Below are 19,147 nucleotides of genomic sequence, written 5' to 3'. Positions count from 1 at the left end.
ACCTTTGACTTATGATGAGAATAAATACGTCTCCATGGGCTGTAAGAAATGATTACAGACATTTTTCATTTTTTTCTGACATTTTCGAGACCAAACGGTTGATAAATAACAAAGATGTTGCTGAATGCTCACAGCTCTAAGGAGAGCGAACAGTAAACATCATTTATCTCTTGTGTGTGTAAATAGCAATTTGAATCATGCACGGAAATGGCGGACTCTGCTACCAACAATGAAGGCTACTACACAAAGAGAACTAACTAGAGAATATACTGTAAATACATTGAATGATTATAGCTGGAAAAAATAGAAAAATACTCTCAAAAACAGGGTTTAAGTTCAAGAATATCTTAAAGGGGACATATCATGCTTTTGGTGATTTTCTGTCATTTATATATATTATGTTATAACCCTAAACGTACTTCCACTTCCCCATCGAACTGACGTCAGATTGTTCACACTTGCCCATAAACAGCCTTTGTCACTAAGGTTGTTTGCGTAGTCCACTCGCATATTTCAGATCATATTTTGGCTCAAACATGTACAGATGTATTTGAGAAGTCGACATTTTTGAGTAAAGAATGAGAAAAAATAAGCTAAATTCTTAAAGAGACAGGAGCTAAAACGGCCTGTTTCAGACAGAGGCTGAACTGAAGAGCTGCATAAAGAGCTAGTATAAGATACATAAGGAGCTTTTCGAACTGTAAAGCATGCAAAGATATTCCAGTAGAGCCCCAGAATATAAATATACACCTCAAAATGTATATTTTTATGTCCCCTTTAAAGATGAAAACATAACATTTTGTCCTCGTTTGTTTTTGTTGGAATGAATTAATAAAACAGAGTTCAGTCACTGCAGGTCTTTGGAGTAGTGCATGCTGTATATTTTTGATTTGGTTTCATTGTTTTGACACGCTTTCCTTGAGTTTTGTGTGCACATTTCCCCTAGCAGGCACACACACACACACACACACACACACTGTAGACAGGACACACACACTCAGTCTCATACTGTAGACAGGAGCTGTCTCCAAGGCAGACACAGATGCACAGGATGTGCTAGCATCCTGTCTCATTCAACACTTTCTCATCCCTGTTAATGAGCGATGGTACGATTCTGCTGCGCCATCAGGGCTGCGAAGTCTCTCCAGTCATTCAGAGATCTTGGCCGTCGGGAGTGATGAGCGATGGTGGATACAGCAGCAGACAAGTGTTGCTTGGCTTCTCTCGGTAGCAGAAGGAGGAAGGTGAGACAGATTTGCTGAGAATGGGACCCAGCGGGAGCGACGGAGTGGAAACACATCGGATCGGATCAGAATTACACTTTCATTAATGCAGAGGAGGGGGGGGGGTTAGGTCATTAATCCCCAGAGGATCAGCTCCAGAAATAGCAATACTTTACTCCTCTCACATTACAGTTTGAGTCACTCTTACTTTACCTGTTTTCATCCTTTTCAGAGTTCAGTGCATGTCTGGAAGCACTGGCTGGAAGGCAAGGACACACAGTGGATAGGGGTTTATTATACACACTGACTTACCCAGTTCAAAGTCTTCATTACATTCAACATGCATGTTTTTTTGGATGAGGGTAGAAACTCCACACAGGAAGAGTCCAGGTTGTTGCTGTGAGGCGACAAAAATGCAAATTGAGCTGAAGTAGAAGAACGAAAAAGTTAAAAGCAGGAATGTTGCAGTTGCAGCCACTTGTGCAAAAAAGTTACTTCAACCTACTTTCTGTTGCTTATGTTCAAACTAAAAGGCTCAATAGAAACTTTTTAGGCGAGATGTTTTGCTGACAAAGCTGTAAAAAAACAGAGTTAGATGAGAAACTTCACGCTGGGCTCATTTATATCACAGTGAATGCAGAAAGTTCAAAGCATCACGTCCTAAATGCAAAATGAACTCTGGCAGCTTCACGTCCTGTTTGTGTCTCAAGATTTAAGAAGTCTGGTGTTTGGTTGAAGCTTTTATTCTCACTGCTCGGTTTCATACGTGATAAACTCTGAAGCGTGTTTCTATTTTACAGAGTTATACTTGATCACGTGTATTTGACGATCTTACATACATCAAAGGATGATTTTTACTTAAACATCTCTACATTGGCGTGACATTGTTCCACTTTAGTGTGTGTGTGTGTGTGTGTGTACAGTACATATTTACTTATTCACATGGCTGTTTACTCTCTTGCACTCTTTTTTTCTGATTTCTTTTATTTATTTAATTTATATTTTCTCCCATTTCACTCTTATAAAAGGCATTGTGGCCTCCCGTTAAGTATTTTTCTTTATAATGGATTGCTCAGAGATGTTGTGTAGGGCTTCAACTAAAGATGTATTTCTTTAATTAATCATTTTGTCTGTAACATGTTCAGAAAACAGTGTAAAATACCTGTTTTAAGTTCTTAAAGCCAAAGTTTATGGCTTCAAATATCTTGTTTGGTCTGATTAATAATCCAAAATCCAAAGATATTCAGTTTTACAAGCATGTATGATATGATGAAATCCATTTGCTGCAACCAGCAAATATCTGGCATTTTATCTCTAAAAATGCAGATTAATGCAAAATAATTGTCTATTGACCAACTAAACGTCGCAGCTCAACTGTTGTGTCATTGCTTCTTTTTACTTTTGATATTCACATATTGTTAAAATGTTCCAAAATAACACTTCCCTCACCCTTTACCCCATTTCCTCTGAGTTTGTGAAGTCTCTGCAAGCTTTCTCTTTCTTGGTAATGAAGCTCTGTGATCTTTTGACAAAGTATTTTCTCAGAAACACAAAGAGAGTTCATTCGGCCCGGACACGAAGCGTAACCGCCCCTGCATGTGTACATACAATACAGTACAGTTGCTCTGTATACAGTACAAGAGGGTCATGTGGGAATGGGGACATGCTGTTCCACATATTGAACCCTCTCTTTCCTTCCTGCTCCTCCTCTTCCGCAGGAACATTCGTCTCCAGACCAGCCCTCGGCCCCGTCACACCCCTCCACAAGAATGAACTCCTCGCCCCATGGCTCCCGCGCCTCCATCGACATCCTGGAGGAACTCCAGCTGATCGCTGCGCAGAACCTGGAGAAACTGGACATCAATAAATACTATGAGGTCGTCCGTGAACTGGGGAAAGGCACCTATGGGAAAGTGGACCTGGTCATCCATAAAATCAGAGGTAATTTTTATAGCTGAAATGTCAAATGGTTCAAATTTAGGTGAGAAATATAAAATTAGACGCCCAAAAATGATTTAAAATGACACTTCATGTTCACAAAAAGGCACTAAAAGTGGAAGTAATCCATATGACCCAACACTGGTGGGTCCATAATTCTTCGGACCGAGCAGGAGACAGGTTGCTTTTTTAATCCATCACCTCTTGTGATTTCCCAGAATCGCCACCGGGAATTCATTTGGCCAGAGCGAGCAAATCCGCAGGGTTTGCAGTTAAGGGAAATGGGATGTTGTTCTCTTTTGTGGCCCTACTTTGTGATTCAGAGTGATAAGACAGGGTAATTTTACATAACAATCACGCAGAGTGCAGCCCTGAAATGCCTCTATTTCACTCACAGCACCAGCAGCAGCAGCAGCATCATCATCATCATCCTCTGAGAGATTCAAAAAATAATCCTGAAATCAACAAAATGCTCCAACATGTAATTACGCTCGCAGGTGAAGCACTTTAATTCAGTTGTGAGCTGTTGAAATCAATTTTGAGGCAATGCAGGACACTTTCATGCAGCGATTTAGCACAAGATTTGGATCCAGGCTTCCTAAATTCACTGCTTAACTAATAGGAAATCTGTTCAACCTCTTCACATTAAAAAAACAAGTGTTGACCATCTGCTTCGAGCCTCTTAATAGTCTCTTTTATGGTGCACGAAGCCAGAGTTACCCTGCCTGTGTAGAGCTGCTGCGGTCTGTCACAGAGATGAATTCTGACCTTTCGAGCCTCTAAAATGCACAGCTGTAGGACGATAAAGACGCCATGTGTGTCTGCGGGTTTTAATGATCTGCTACTGTATGTCGCGCACATATTTTTAGTCTGGCTTTAATGGTCTGCCCTTATGGCGTTAATAATCTATGGAAATAAATAGGTTGAAGTTCAAGTTATCGCTGACATTTTGAATCATGGTTGTGTGCAAATGTATTTTAAGTGGACTATAAGGAAGCTAATTATAAGTGTTAAGGGTTGTTCAGTTTACATAATTGCAATTTAAAGTGATTATAGAGTGAAATTCTGCTTGTAGAGGTTCATTTTCTTGCCTAAAAGCACTTCAGCAGGGCAGAGTTTTGCTCTCACTAGTGGTTTAAATCTTGATATATTTTAAATTTATATTCACTGTTTTAAAAACCAACCCTACTGCATATTTATTGCACCACAATTGAATAAAAGATGGCGCTTTTCCATGTAAATATACTGTGAACAAGACATGGTTTCACAGTAAATCTGTAAATTACAGTTAAATATGGGACAGCAGGTCAGGGGAAAAAAAGAGTTGAAATCCCAGACAGCTCCATTGTAGGTTAGTAGGGTAGTTGTGTTTTTCCCCCCTCAGATGTAGGTTACTTTAGCTTTAGTTTCTGCCCTAAAAACACCCAGAGTTGTTGGTTTTACAGGAGTCAGCTGAGTTCTCTGGGCCAGATGTCTCTGTCTATTAGCCAGTGGGCTGATTTAACAAGGCGACTCAAACATGCAACTACTGCAGCACAAGTAACACAAGCTGCCAGTCGTTGGGCTGCCGTGCAAATCGGACGTTTTTCCAGTGCGCTGCATAGCCGGGAAAAAGCAGTTATTTACTCCATTTCTGAAATGATATGCTAATCTTAATGCTACAGCTAAGCTCTTATAGCAGAGGCGAGCTACACTTTGATCATCAGGCTTCTTTGCTCACGCTTTGGGAGTTTCATATAAATAGTCACTAGCTCTCTTATTAGTCACTGTTGAGAAATTAAGATGTCAGGAAGTCTGAAAAGTAACACAAGGGCAATTCATGCAAAAGGGCTTTACATGGTGGATTAAAAAAAGAGGGAAAAAACAGCTTAAAACATAATATAAATGACATCTAGTCAACAAGTTGGTCTCACGGAGCCAGCTGTAAACATCTGGTGAAAAATGGTTTTTGAATCAAATACAAACAGCAATGAAAGGGTCAACTTTGGAGTTTAGTATTTCTACATCAATCCAATGCTTTGTTTACGTATATAAAGCTTAAACCAGGGTAGAGCTGCAGCAATTAAGACAATTAATCAAATTAATCGGCAACTGTTTATTGTTACAGTTCAGATTTGCTTTTATTCCCTTTTCATGTATCATAGTTAATTTAATATTTTATCAATTTAAACTTAAGTTAGTCAGACAATTACATTTTGTTTCTCCACAATTTTTAATTTCATAATCCAAATGATTAATGGACTAATCAAGGAAAATAATCTGCATATGAATCGATAATGAAACTAATCGTCAGCCCTAAACCAGGGACAGTGATTAAAACTATTAAATCTGAATTAAAGCATTAATAATCTGCAGCCATTCAACACCAGATTTTCAATTAGCCGTCTCCAGATGTGTTAAGAGCAGTTCTCAGCTGATCACATGATGTATCACGTGTATAATCGGGAGCAGGAATAGCCAATCAGAGACAAGGATTTAACCTAAATCTGCCATATTGTTAATTAGTTGTTGTTTTTTAAAATCCTCCATTTTTAGTTCATTTTTCAGGAATTTGTGAACCTTCTTCTATAGAAATTAGAGTAAGTTAGTAAAAATGTGCAACTATTTTGTATATTTATATCATATGAATATAAAATAGGGATTAAATTATAAGAAACTGGTAATAATGGAAACAAGAGAATTCAACTGGAGCAGGAAAGAAGTTCTAATAATGAGTTTAAAACCTTTTTTAGGTCACATTTTCTAGTTCAATATTACTATTAAATACAATATAGAGTTAATAATTGTCATATAATTATAGTTGTAGGTAATAGTGACGCAGTTTGATCATAAACTAATGAGCTAAAGCGGATCATTACTGGTAGCAGTTTAATTTGGTGTTAAAGCAACATTGAGAAACTGCATGACGCCGCTGACTGCAGACCATCAATACTCCTCTGATTGATCTTCCTGCTTTTCTCATGAAGTCTCTTAACTCATGGATTTAGGAACAAACAGACCCCCTTCCCCCCACACCACCACCACCATCTCTCTCTCTCTCTTGACCTTCCCTAAAGTGTCTGCACACTGTAAAAAAAAAAAAAAGCACAAAGCACTTTTACAGAGCTGAGCCGATGCTATTGGAGAAGTGTCCCCTCTCATCCTCGCTGACACACTGACTCGTTGGTGCAGGGAGAGGCAGACGTTTTGCAACCTCTCTAAACATGGCAGCCCTCCAGGTTTATTGTCTTGGGTATTTCTCACCCGGCTCTCAGATTAGTCCCGGTAATTTCTCTCTCCCCTCGTCGCTCCTCTTGTTCTGGGCAGTAAGTGGCCGCTGAGGGGAGACGAGGTGAGTCAAACCTCACAAATTGCCTTCCTGTGTTCCCTCCAGAGGACTAAATGTGATGCATCTTTTTTTATATTATTACATCAAGTGAAATGATGTATTTAAAGACTGAATTATACTATTTTTTCTTTTGTCTATGGCCTCCTAAATCTTATTACCAGCTCTATGAGGACATGATTGCAGCTGTAAACATCACTTTCCTGCAAAATTGCCGACATGAAAGCAGATTGAAGCAATGTTCTGGTCACTCTGTGTGAACATAACTAGTCTGTCAGAGGATTTGAAATACTTACGAGTATAAATCTCCAGGATTTAATTCAGTAATATTGGAGATTTTAATTATTCATAAAATTAGAAATGATTTTAATTAAGTTTCATGCATGCAATCAGGCAGCTGTGAAATAAATCCCCCGAACACTTAATGGAATGAAAAAGAACAAGGAAGCGAGGAATGAGATTGGTGGGTTATGTAACACTTCCTGTCCTCCTTTTTTCAGGCACAAAAATGGCCCTCAAGTTTTTGAGGAAGAAGACCACCAAGCTGAAGAGTTTCCTGAGAGAGTACAGCATCTCCCTTTACCTGTCGCCATGCCCGTTCATCATCAACATGTACGGCATCGCCTTCGAAACAGACGAGTACTACATCTTCGCTCAGGAGTACGCTCTGGCAGGAGACCTGTTTGACATCATCCCTCCACAGGTGAGACTGGCTGAAACTCAGATCTATACATATGAAATTTGGTCTAAAAGCATCCATAATTTCAAAAATACAGTAAAAGTACTGCAGTATTATGAGTGATGTAGTATGCAGTATTACAGTAAAAGTACTGCAGTATTATGAGTGATGTAGTATGCAGTATTACAGTAAAAGTAGTGCAGTATTATGAGTGATGTAGTATGCAGTATTACAGTAAAAGTAGTGGTTTGGTCCTCTGACTGATATATTATTATTATGACATCATTAGATTATTAATAGTGAAGCATCAGTGTTAGAGCAGCATGTTACTGTTGTAGCTGCTGGAGGTGGAGCTAGTTTACACTACTTTATATACAGTTAGCTAGTTTAGTCCAGTGGTTCCCAACCTAGGGGTGTTTTCAGTTTTTGAACTTTTTCTCTAATTTTTGATTTTCGCTGAAATATTGGATCATTTGAACATTTATTGAAATGAAAGCATGTGAGAAGTTTAGAGGGAAAAATCACTATTTGGTGGAGCTGTTAACAACTCATAAACATCTGAAATGTGATCTGATATTACTAGAGATGTATAATCGAGAAAACAAAGCATTGTCACCACTTCCTGGTGTGACCTCATTGTTCTGCTCTCTCTGACAGGTGGGACTCCCTGAGTTGGTTGCTAAGCGTTGTGTCCACCAGGTGGCCATCGCCCTGGACTACCTGCACTGCAAAAAGCTTGTCCACAGGGACATTAAGCCTGAGAACATCCTCATCTTCGACAAAGAGTGCCGGAAGGTCAAACTATCAGACTTTGGCATGACGCGGCGTGCCGGATCTCCGGTGAAACGTGTGAGCGGCACCATCCCGTACACGGCGCCCGAGCTGTGCGACACCTCGCGGCACGAGGGCTTCTGCGTGGACTACAGCACGGACGTGTGGGCGTTCGGCGTGCTGCTCTTCTGCATGCTGACAGGCAACTTCCCCTGGGAGAAGGCCATGCCTAACGATGCCTTCTATGAGGAGTTTGTCCGCTGGCAGCGTCGCCGGACTGGCACGGTGCCGTCACAGTGGCGTCGCTTCACAGACGACGCTTTACGAATGTTTCGCAGGCTTCTTTCCATCGAGCAGGAGCGCCGCTGCTCCGTCAAAGAGGTCTTCAGCTACTTCAACCTGTGCTGGATGCTGGACACAGAGAACGGGAACAGTAGCAGAGGCAGCGGAAGCTTAGCGAGCAACGCCCCTCCTCTGGAAATCAGCTCGTCTTCGTCTGAAGAAGACGTGCTAGTGGACAGACTGAAGCAGCAGACTCTGTCGCCGGCTTGCGTGGTGCCGAAGGGAAGCATCATGATGGACACCCACTACTCCTCCATGTCCACCAACAGCTCGCCGTCCTCCACCGGCAGCTACGATCGAGTCAACAGAGAAAACAACGAGAGAGGACGCATCCTCGTGGCCACACCCATCGAGATCTGCGTGTAGAGGCGTCTGACGCTGCGTTACAAGGCTACATGATCACACATGTAAGATTAGTGTGTGCTGAGGAGGAAGATTTCTCCGAGTATGAGGAAGAGGAGAAAAGTAAAGAGGAAAAGTGGGAAGTATGGCGACTGGTCAACAGTCTCACATACTTTGTAACTTCACTGCGGGATTACTCATTTCTGATGACGACGATCTCTGAGGAAATGACACGTGAGACAATCACAAGTCTGCTGTATGTGGTTTATATTTCAGTTCTTGAAACACTACATGAACTCACTCGACAATGTGAAAAGAAAGAAGAAAAAAAAAACTGAAGAAGGGAGAAAAAAATAAAACAACAACAAAAAAAACAAAAAACACTCGTAATCCACAAGCAATATGTTAAAATGTTTCAAAACAATCGAGTCAAGATGTGATTGAACTGATGATCATCGGTGTGATCAGCTGTGACTGTTGGTACTGTTGTGTTTATTGTAGTGTACCATTTTCATGTTCGGTAGATATGTTTCTGTAAAGTGCGTGTATGTTTTTTTTTCTTAGTTCCTTTTTTTACTTGGAGTTAAATTATTTATTTATGTCAGATGCATATATTTATGATTTGGTTTCTTAAGTGAAGATCTGAAGTCTGTTTGTTTTTTTTCTCTACTAAGGATTAATTTTTTTTTAAATGACTGAAAATTTGAATCTCTTAGCAGGTGAGTTAGACCCTCACAGAGCTACTTTTTTCTTTTAACCTTTGTGTCGTCCTCCCGGGTCAAATTGAACCCGTCTGTTTTGGCTGTTCCTTCTTTCCTCCCTTCCTTCCTTCCATCTGTCCTTCCTCCCTCCTTCTCCCTTTCCTTCCTTCCTTCCTTCCTTCCTTCCTTCCTTCCTTCTTTCCTCCCTCCCTCCTTCTCTCTTTCTTTCCTCCCTCCTACCTTCCCCCCTTCATTCTTTCCTCTGTCCTTCTTTCCTCCCTCCCTCCCTCCCTCCCTCCTTCCTTCTTTCCTTCTTTCCTCCCTCCCTCCTACCTTCCTTCCTTCTTTCCTCTGTCCTTTCCTTCCTTCCTTCCTTCTCTCCTTCCGTCCTTCCTCCTTTCCTTCCTCCCTTCCTTCCTTCTTCCTTCTTCCTTTCCTTCATTCTTCCTTCCTCCCTTCCTTCATTCCTCCTTTCCTTCCTTCTTCCTTCCTCCTTTCCTTCATTCTTCCTTACTCCCTTCCTTCTCTCCTTCCTTCCTTCCTTCTTCCTCCCTTCCTTCTTGCTCCCTTCCTTCCTTGACTCGAGGACAACAGGAGAGTTAATATATGTCATCATGTTGTTGTTGTTGTTGTTGTGATCTACCATAAAAGTAGATGTATGAAGTTTTTTTTCTTACCCAAAATGTCCTTTTCATGTTTGCCTGTGATGCCTAAACCCGCTGTACAGTAGCAATCAACAATATGAGTAGCTGAATATTCACCTCACGGTCAGCAGTACGTTTTTATTGGGTTAACTTCTTAGCAAGTCCTCCCATTAAAGTGCAGTATACTGGGACCATTACTGAATACTGTGACAGCTGCTGGCCCAGTTCAGCCCCCCAAAAAAGGGACAATTTACAACTTTTATAACCATTTGTAAAGTGGCTCATATGTATTTCCTTTAAGGTAAAACTCGACCACATGATCATGTAAAATAATCTTCTATTTATAATCTGACAAATAAAACAAAAGCATACAAAAGATCCTGAATAATCCGATTTTTTATCCTACTTTGCACGATTTAAAAAGAAAATTTAAATCGTACATTTCACCTGGCAATAATCATAATTACTCAACAAATGATAAATAACCATGAAAAATTACCATTGAACGAGCCAATGAACAAAATAATATGCAGTATTATAATTGAGGATCCAACCTTTTTCCACTTTTTTTTTTTTTTTTTTTTTTTGCTGTGTAATTCACAAAGTTTAAAAAAAAAAAAAAAAAACCCTGAAAATGTGAGTTGGGATGAATAAAACACAGAAAACACAAAAATATTTGGGATTTGGGGATTTAAATGTTTCAGAAATCTGTCTCTCTTTTGTGTTTTTAAGAAGTATTGCATGAAGTGATATTACTGTGGTGAACATTTGTTGAAATAAACTCCCCTGAGAGTGAAAAATGGCACTTGTCGTTTTTTGTTTTTAAATAAAAAAAGAATAGTTTGACATTTTGGGACATGCACTTATTCGCGTCTTTGCAGAATTAGCTTTCATGTTAAGCTAGCTGGTTAGCTTAGCTCAGCATAAAGACTCGAAAAAAGGGCAAAAAGCAAGCCTAGCCCTGTCCAAAGGTAACAAAATCTGTCTACCTGCACCTCTAAAGCTCAGTAATATACATCATGTTTTCTTGTGAGCTTTGGAGGTGCTGGTAAGTAGATTTGGTGGTATCAATCTTCTCATCTAACTCTCTGCAAAATAGCGGAATAAGTCGGTTTCCTGTTCCTTGGAGCTTGCTATAGCCAGTAGTTGGTTAGCTTAGTCTTGCATAAAAACCCGAAACAGTCCAAAGGTAACAGAACCAGAACTTAAGCTCACTAACATTGTTATATTTCTTATTCTCTATGAAAACTATAAGTATTTGTAGGTTTTTATGGGGTGTTATGTGCTAAAGTCTCTGCTGGTTACTGCTTGCAAATTGACATTTTTACACCTCACCTTTGTGTGGATTTAACAAACAACATTGGGGATTTTTGAAAGTAACAATGTGATGACAAAATGTGTGACAGGATGGACAAATGTAGAAAATAGAAAAATATTTTGGATTTGGGATGAAATGTTTCAGGGTGGAGGTTTTTGACACAACTTCACCTACTTCCAAGGTGCATGGAGAAGGGAAAAAAGTCTGAAGAAAGTCAAAACACTTATTGTATGGAAGAACTTGATTTAATAGACCAACATGTTTCGGCTTGTGGCCTTCATCAGGGTCATCATGCAACATATTACAGGCAGCATTTATAGTCCCATTTCCATTAAAGAAGTTCTGGGTAAAATTTAGGAGGTGGGAACTCGTTTTGCCCCCTTAAAAGTTCTGGGAGATTGTGCTTCAGGTGAGGTTCCTGCTATGGAGACACACACCAACAGTCAAAGCCGTGTAAAACTACCCCGAAGTTCCTGCAGTGGAAACGGCCCTTATGTAGGGTATTTAAAAAGCATAAAAAAATTCAAAAAGGTAAAAAAATATACAAAAAAATAACCAATAATGTGCATCCAGATAAACATCAGTAATCCATTAAGGTGGGTTGGGCTCACGGTCATGTGACGTCAGGCAAATCATTATCACAGACAGGCAGGGAGGCAAAGGGACTAACCAATAAATGACATGGGTGACACCATATTTGGGCCATGAACCAGAAAGATAGAGCTTAAAATCTAAACTGTGTCTAATTGATCTGCCACATTGGCTCACATGTATGCATAAATATACATACATATATACACAAATACAGATGCATACATACACAAAAATACCCTCATACACATAGGCTACATATATAAATATGCTAAATGTTGGGAGAGTAAGAAATGTAATAGAACGGTAAAGTAATACATCATAAAAACCATTAGGAACCATTTAGAAAACTCTATAAAAAGTCATTGATTGAAAAGTCCTCATTCATGCCTCCTGGAAATAAACGAAATGGATTGAATGTTTCAGAAATGTGTTTCTCTTTTGTGTTTTTATTAAGTATAACATAAAGTTTGACATTTTGGGATACAAAATCGGGAAAGATAATGAGAGGACTCGTACCACTTCCAAGTTTTCATCCTTTTATCTAACTCCCAGCAAGCAAATAAACCCAAATATTCCTTTAACAATGTCACAATACTTTATTATATCGTCTAAATCAATGCACATGGGGATGGGGGGGTCTTACATAAGATATATAAAATACTGTTTGCATAACAGTGCAGCATGTGTGGTGTTACTTGTGACAGCTGGAAATCTTGCCTTGTGTTTTATTTGATGTGTTATCTACGCTGTGATGTGTTTTTGCTTCGAGTTCAGGCAGCAGATGAAACACCAGAGGAAATAATGTCATGTGCAGTTATTCCACGAGGGCTTCATCCTCCTCAAACCTTTTCTCTCGGTTCATTAAAAATGAAATAAGGCAATTGGAAATGGATCTGGACTCTTCGGGCTTCTGTGAGACTTTTAAAGCGTCACGCAGCTGTGCGGTAGAAAGAGTCGATGCCAACTTCTAATTTTTATCAAACTGCAGATTTAAAGCCAAGAAATGATTAAGACTCCTGCTCCTGGATTTTTATCCAAAAAACTCCAACAAAGACTCAGATAATTTTGAGCATTAAATCAGGCTTCACTGTCTGCCGTTAACATAATTATGCCCCAATAAACTCACAATGCCCTGAGAAGCTCTTAAACCACTGAGGCATGTTTCTGGCTCAGTTGTAATGAGCCTTCAAAAGCTAGCTGGAAGCGGCATTACATAACACACCCACCCTTGTAGTAGGACTGAATCTGATTTAATGTTACAGTTAAAAAAATATCTACAGTAGATCAACACAACAGTATGTGAGGGTTAAAAATGAATATAAAATCGTTGGAATAAGCACACACACGTGCTGGATGAGCTGCACAGTTTGACATTTAAATGTTTTTTCTAGCTCCAAGTATTATAAGCAGTTGAAAAGGTCCAAAAAACCTACAGAATGTGTAATAATAGAAAGTAGCAGAATAACAGTGAGAAGGAGAAAGTGTGACTGCTTCGTCTTCTAGTCGCCATGTAAAGTAGTTTTATCTGCATCTCATATAAAGCAGGTGAAACAGGAAAATGTTACTGCTCACGCCAAAATTGTGACAGATTCTCCTGATTATATGAAGAAAATGAGTCACTAGTCAGACAATTACAGTACATGGGCATGGTGGTAAACAATTCAAATATACGGTTATGATTACCAAAAGACCATAGAAGAAAAAAAACGAATAAATGACAATGCTAAACATTTGTACAAAATTAGGAAGTAATTTAAATGATTCAGTAATTTAAAGTTAATAAACAAGTAGTGCAGTCTGCATGAACACTGTACACAAATGAAGAATAATAATAATATAGCTGCAAGTCGCAATAATTGGGGTCCAAGTGGATTGCAAAAAATTGCAAAATCTGACATCTTTAGAGCAGAAACTCAGATTCAGATGACTCAGGAGATTCAAATGAAGAATTGAGCATGTTGAATATAACAGAAGTCTATGGGACTTACTGCAGCTTAAGTTAAAATATTCAGCAAATTACATATATACAGATAAATAGCTGAAAGACTATTCACATAATTGCTATCAACAATGTTTTTCTAATGTTTTTTTATGAACTTTGGTTCGTGCCAAGATGACCTTATAATTATAATTCTTGCATTTAGGCCATCAGACTAGCAGGAGAGCACAGCTGTACCTGACAGCAGTTGACATTAAATATTAACTTAGCTTTGCACACAGTAAAGTACTGCATTGAAGTCAACGGGTGTGAATAACTTAGATGAATGAAGTGTGTGTGATGCATGCAAAGAAAACATAAAACTCAAACCCATCTGGCTAGTGGAGGCTTGGGAGGACGACAATGGAAAGAGGTTAACACGGAAGCTCCGACTACGCCATCTGAGCCAGGAAACCAAACCAACCTCACAAAAATGAAAGTATTCATAACATTTCAACTTTTGGGGATACAAGTCTCAATCAACCTGCTTTTCTTGGATGTGTAAGACATTTCTCAACTCACCGTATGACCAATCTGAACACTATTTGAAACATGTGATATTTAGTATCCAAAGAATGTCCGAGATGGTTTTGGTGGCACTTGAATGAAGGCTAGTGGAGATGTAGATTTTAATTGATTTAGCATATTTTGAAAAATATCGAGTGACAGACTTCATGAATTGACCATAAGTTGCAGAGAGGCAAACTTTTATCACAGTTCAGTGGATGTGCTAAAAATATGTCAGCTCTCTACAACGTACATTATTTAAGTTTTTGAAGTTGTAACTGTAATCAATCATTACCAAATTTTATGCATTGACCAAGTCATGACCCTAGAGCATGCAAACCACATTTGGTACGAATATGTGCAGCTAATCATAAAATATGAACTATTCGCGTTGGTGGCGCCCCCAAGTGGCAGAAAGACTGCGCAGCAAAGCTCGGACCTAGCATCCAAACATGTGCACTAAGCTTGGTTACAATAGCTTAAGCCAATTTTGATGAAAGTTTAACTTAAAGACTGGTCTAAAAATGTATAATTTCAAAATGATAGATATCTCTCACTATGAGGCAGTATCAGTATCATATTGCTATATCTTGTGACCCTTCAACTTTTTAACATAGCTGACTCGAGATGCAGTTAATCTGATTTGCATGGATGGACACTAAGTAAAAGTTACTGTCAGCATGTTTTGATGTGCATCTGTAAGATTTAATAACAATTTAAAACAGTTTTCTGCAGCTGAAATTGCAATATCGGTTGAACAGAAGCAGACACTTTTGGATTTGCTTATTTATCCCCCAGGAGAGAAGGAGGCATATGTGAGGAAATGCAAGTTTAAGATCCTGATGTCAGCTCAAAAAAAGATCAGTGATTGATTGTGTTATGAAAAATCACTAGAAGTTTTTTGATGAAACTTTTAACTATTCTGGATCTGCTGAGCCTTTAAAAGTCAGAAAATATGCAGAAAGGACCTGAGGGAAACAGGATGGTGAAATGTGTGTGAAAAATAACAGACATTCCTGCTCTTTAGCCTTGTGTTGCTAAGCAGAGAGCAGCGCTGAAGCAACTATTTAGTGCCTCTACTCAACCATTAGGATGTATGTTTTACACAGAACAAGGACTGTGAAGTTTTGTCCTCCGATCCGAGGAGACCCCACACACAGTTTGAATGGGCTCTGTGGGATAAGAGACGTCCGAACAGCTGAGTTTTAAAGTGACACATTTCCAACTGAGTTGAATCATTCCTCCTTGACAATGAATATAAAACCACTGGAATATTGCTAGAAAACAGAAAAGTAAACACATCTGCTGAATGAGCTGCACAGTTTGACATTTACACATGCAAATGGTTTTTCTAACACAAAGTACGCAGCAGCTGAAAAGGTCCAAAAAATGTGCAGAATGTAGAATAATAAAAAGTAGCGGAATAATCAAGAGTGACATGAACAAATGTCAATCCAAAAAAAAAAAACTCAGTCTGTGAATCTGCCCTGATATAAAGAAACCAAAGAAAGAAGAACAAAAAAAGAAAAAAACAGCCAAGTGCAGCTGAGCCGGAGAGCAAACCATCAAGCAACACTGCATGTTCAGCATAGCAATTACAGCTGCACGCTGCACTCACTGATCTCAGTGTTTCTCCCTCCACCATGTTTGCATATTTACTACCAGTGAGGAGGCAGAGTGGAGAGTTTAGTATTTAGATGAGATGCTTTTTCAAAGTGCTGCGTGATGTGGAAGCACCTCAGTAAATAAATAAACTAAAGCAAGGAGGGCACAAATGAATTTTTTACTTTAAGTTAAAAACAAAACATACTTAACATTGTCAAAACTTAATGACTTTTCTTAATTTATGAGAAATCCTGAGAAATTTTGAACTAATGACACTGAAGAAAATCACTCATTAGTGTTTGAGGTGCCAGCTGTTAAACATGACACACAATGACGGTCTCCCAAATCTAAAATATGTCTTTTTTGTATTTCTGTTTTTGGAGTTATATAAGAATTTGTTCATGAGAGGTTTAACAGAGAGTTTTTAGGGTCTAATCGGCTAAAAACATTAGTAACATTCACAATAAAAGATACAAAACAGTGTCAATACTTGTGATTGATTAGTTTGTTAAGGTGAATTAACACAACAGAGAAAGAACTGGGAATACATATTTTTTCACTAAATATTATGATTTCTTGAAATATTGCAACTTCTTTTTCAGAATGTTAACATGTTTTCCTCGAGTCAAGGAAGGAAGGAAAGATGGAAGGAAGGAAGAAAGGAAGGAAGAAATGATGGAAGGAAGGAAGGAAAGAAGGAAGGAAAGATGGAAGGATGGAAGGAAGCCAGGAAGGAAGGAAGGAAGGAAGGAAGGAAGGAAAGATGGAAACAAGGAAGGAAGGAAGGAAGGAAGATGGAAGCATGGAAGGAAGGAAGGAAGGAAGGAAGGAAGGAAGGAAGGAAGGAAGGAAGGAAGGAAGGAAAGATGGAAGGATGGAAGGAAGGAAGGAAGGAAGAAGGAAGAAAAGGAGGGAGGGAGGAAGGAAGGGAGGAAAGGAAAGGAAAGAAGGAAGGGAGGAAGGATGGAAGGAAAGAAGGAAGGAAGGAAAGATGAAAGGAATGAAGGAAGAAGGAAGGAAAGGAGGGAGGAAGGGAATGAAGGAGGGAAGGAAGGAAGAAAGGAGGGAGGAAGGTAGGAAGGGAGAAAGGAAGGAAGGAAGGAAGGAAGGAAGGAAGGAAGGAAGGAAGGAAGGAAGGAAGGAAGGAAGGAAGGAAGAAAAGGAGGGATGAAGGAAGGAAGGGAGGAAAGGAAATAAGGAAGGGAGGAAGGATGGAAGGAAGGAAGGAAAGATGGAAGGAATGAAGGAAGAAGGAAGGAGGAAGGGAAGGAAGGAGGGAAGGAAGGAAGACATGGAGGGAGGAAGAATTATATTTTCTAACAGAGGCCCTGATACTGCTTTGTATAATAATGATACTGCTTTGTATAATAATGATACTGTGTGATTATTTCTATTCATCAAATGTGCTGCTCAGTTTGCATAAGAGGTCAAGCACCAAAGTATTTGTCTCTTATCTGTAAGCCAGTGACATATAAAATGAATTCAAACACTGGATAAGAAAAGCGTATTTGTGCGTTACACTATCAACACTTGCACCACACTGAGTCTTAACAACAGAGCCTGATATGCAATAAAAAGGGAGGCGAACTGACTCTGGTTTTGTGCCCTTAAGAAGATTTTAACTGCTGACACAACATGAGGCACTAAATCATTATGATCTCTGTGGGCGTAGAGACACGATACAGAATACAGTCTACAACATACACTATAAATGTTCCCGACTCTGCATGTTCTTCCTGTATCTGTAAGTTCTGCTGATGTTTAACCTTCGTGTCGTCCTTCCGGGTCAAATTAACCCTGTCTGTTTTGACTGTTCCTTCTTTCCTCCCTTCCTTCCTTCCTTCTTCCTCCTTTCCTTCCTTCCTTCCTCCTTTCCTGTCTTCCTTCCTTCCTTCCTTCCTTCCTTCCTCCCTCCTTTCCTTCCTTCCTCCCTGCTTTCCTTCCTTCCCTCTTTCCTTCCTCCGTCCTTTCCTTCCCTCCTTCCCTCCTTCTTTCCCTCTTTCCTCCCTTCTTCCTCCCTTCCTTCCTCCTTTCCTTCCTTCCTTCCTTCCTTCCTTCCTTTCTTCCCTCCTTCCTTCCCTCTTTCCTTCCTCCCTCCTTTCCTTCCTTTTCCCTCCCTTCCTCCCTTCCTTCTCCCTCCCTTCCGCCCTCCCTTCCTTCCTTCTTCCTCCTTTCCTTCCTTAACTCGAGGACAACAGGAGGGTTAAAAAACAAAAAAAAATATATATATATATATATATATATATATATATATACTGTATATTACTCAACAAAATGTGGCTCAGAGCATGCATGTTTGGCTGGTGTCAGTTTCAGCAGCAGTGTTTAAATGATGTCTAGCACAGTTTGTGCTGAGCCACCTGTAAAAGCTGTGCTGCAGAGATAGCGAGGAGGATTATAATCAGAGGAGCCTGTCAGTCCTAAAAGCAGAGATAAGACTGCACTGTGAGCGAAGGATGGCGTATTTTGAGGCAGAACCCAAAGAGACAGACACTGAGAGCTGAATATAGGGAACATAAGGGGAAATGATGTGAGGAGAGCGATAAAAAAGGGAAGAAAGGCAATAAAAGAGGAGAAATGAAAACAATGAGACAGATAGAAGGCTTGAGGTGCAGCTGCAGGAGTAAACACTGTAATCAGATGACGTTATACAAGTGTGTCCATTTGAAATTCAGTCATTTGAACGTCGTACGTGCCACAGCCATAAAATGAGCCTTTCATTAAAAACAAAATACACTGTTGACTGAGAAAAACAAATGCAAAAACTTCTTTTGTATTTTTTTTAGGATTACATCACATTAATCCATAACCCAAAAGCACTGGTTGTGGCATCATCACACATCACTCTCCCTTAGACAAGGACCTGCTGCAACCTCGGAGCTTTAATGTCTAATACTGATACCAGGAGTCCTGATCTTCCAGTTATAGTCCATGTCTGACCGAATTATCTCAACCTCCAAATCTCTGAGATGCTCAAAAAGGGTTTTTAAAATACTCATAAACTATTCACTGGACTCCTACTGTTCGAGCACTGTGTTATATCTGGTCCACTGCCCTCACCTCACTTTGGAGATGTGAAGTTATGCTGGGTTCACCAACTTGATGGACTGATTGACTGATCTGATCTTTATTTCAATCTATCAAAATTTGAGACATAATACACCTGGCTAAAGGTCTACT

At 39.5% G+C, this 19,147-nt stretch overlaps 1 protein-coding gene across 1 annotated transcript; it reads left to right on the top strand.

Annotated features, from left to right (window-relative positions):
* Positions 1 to 2,992: 2,992 nt before the first annotated feature.
* Positions 2,993 to 8,644, top strand: unm_sa1261 (un-named sa1261). The gene is made up of 3 exons (XM_062438637.1): positions 2,993 to 3,164; positions 6,987 to 7,189; positions 7,823 to 8,644. The coding sequence occupies exons 1-3, from the start codon at positions 2,993 to 2,995 to the stop codon at positions 8,642 to 8,644; spliced, it is 1,197 nt and encodes a 398-aa protein (XP_062294621.1).
* Positions 8,645 to 19,147: the final 10,503 nt, after the last annotated feature.

The sequence above is a fragment of the Scomber scombrus genome, chromosome 18 (assembly GCF_963691925.1).
Source record: "Scomber scombrus chromosome 18, fScoSco1.1, whole genome shotgun sequence".
In the NCBI taxonomy this organism is placed as follows: Eukaryota; Metazoa; Chordata; class Actinopteri; order Scombriformes; family Scombridae; genus Scomber; species Scomber scombrus.
This window is presented reverse-complemented; position numbering and strand designations above follow the sequence as displayed.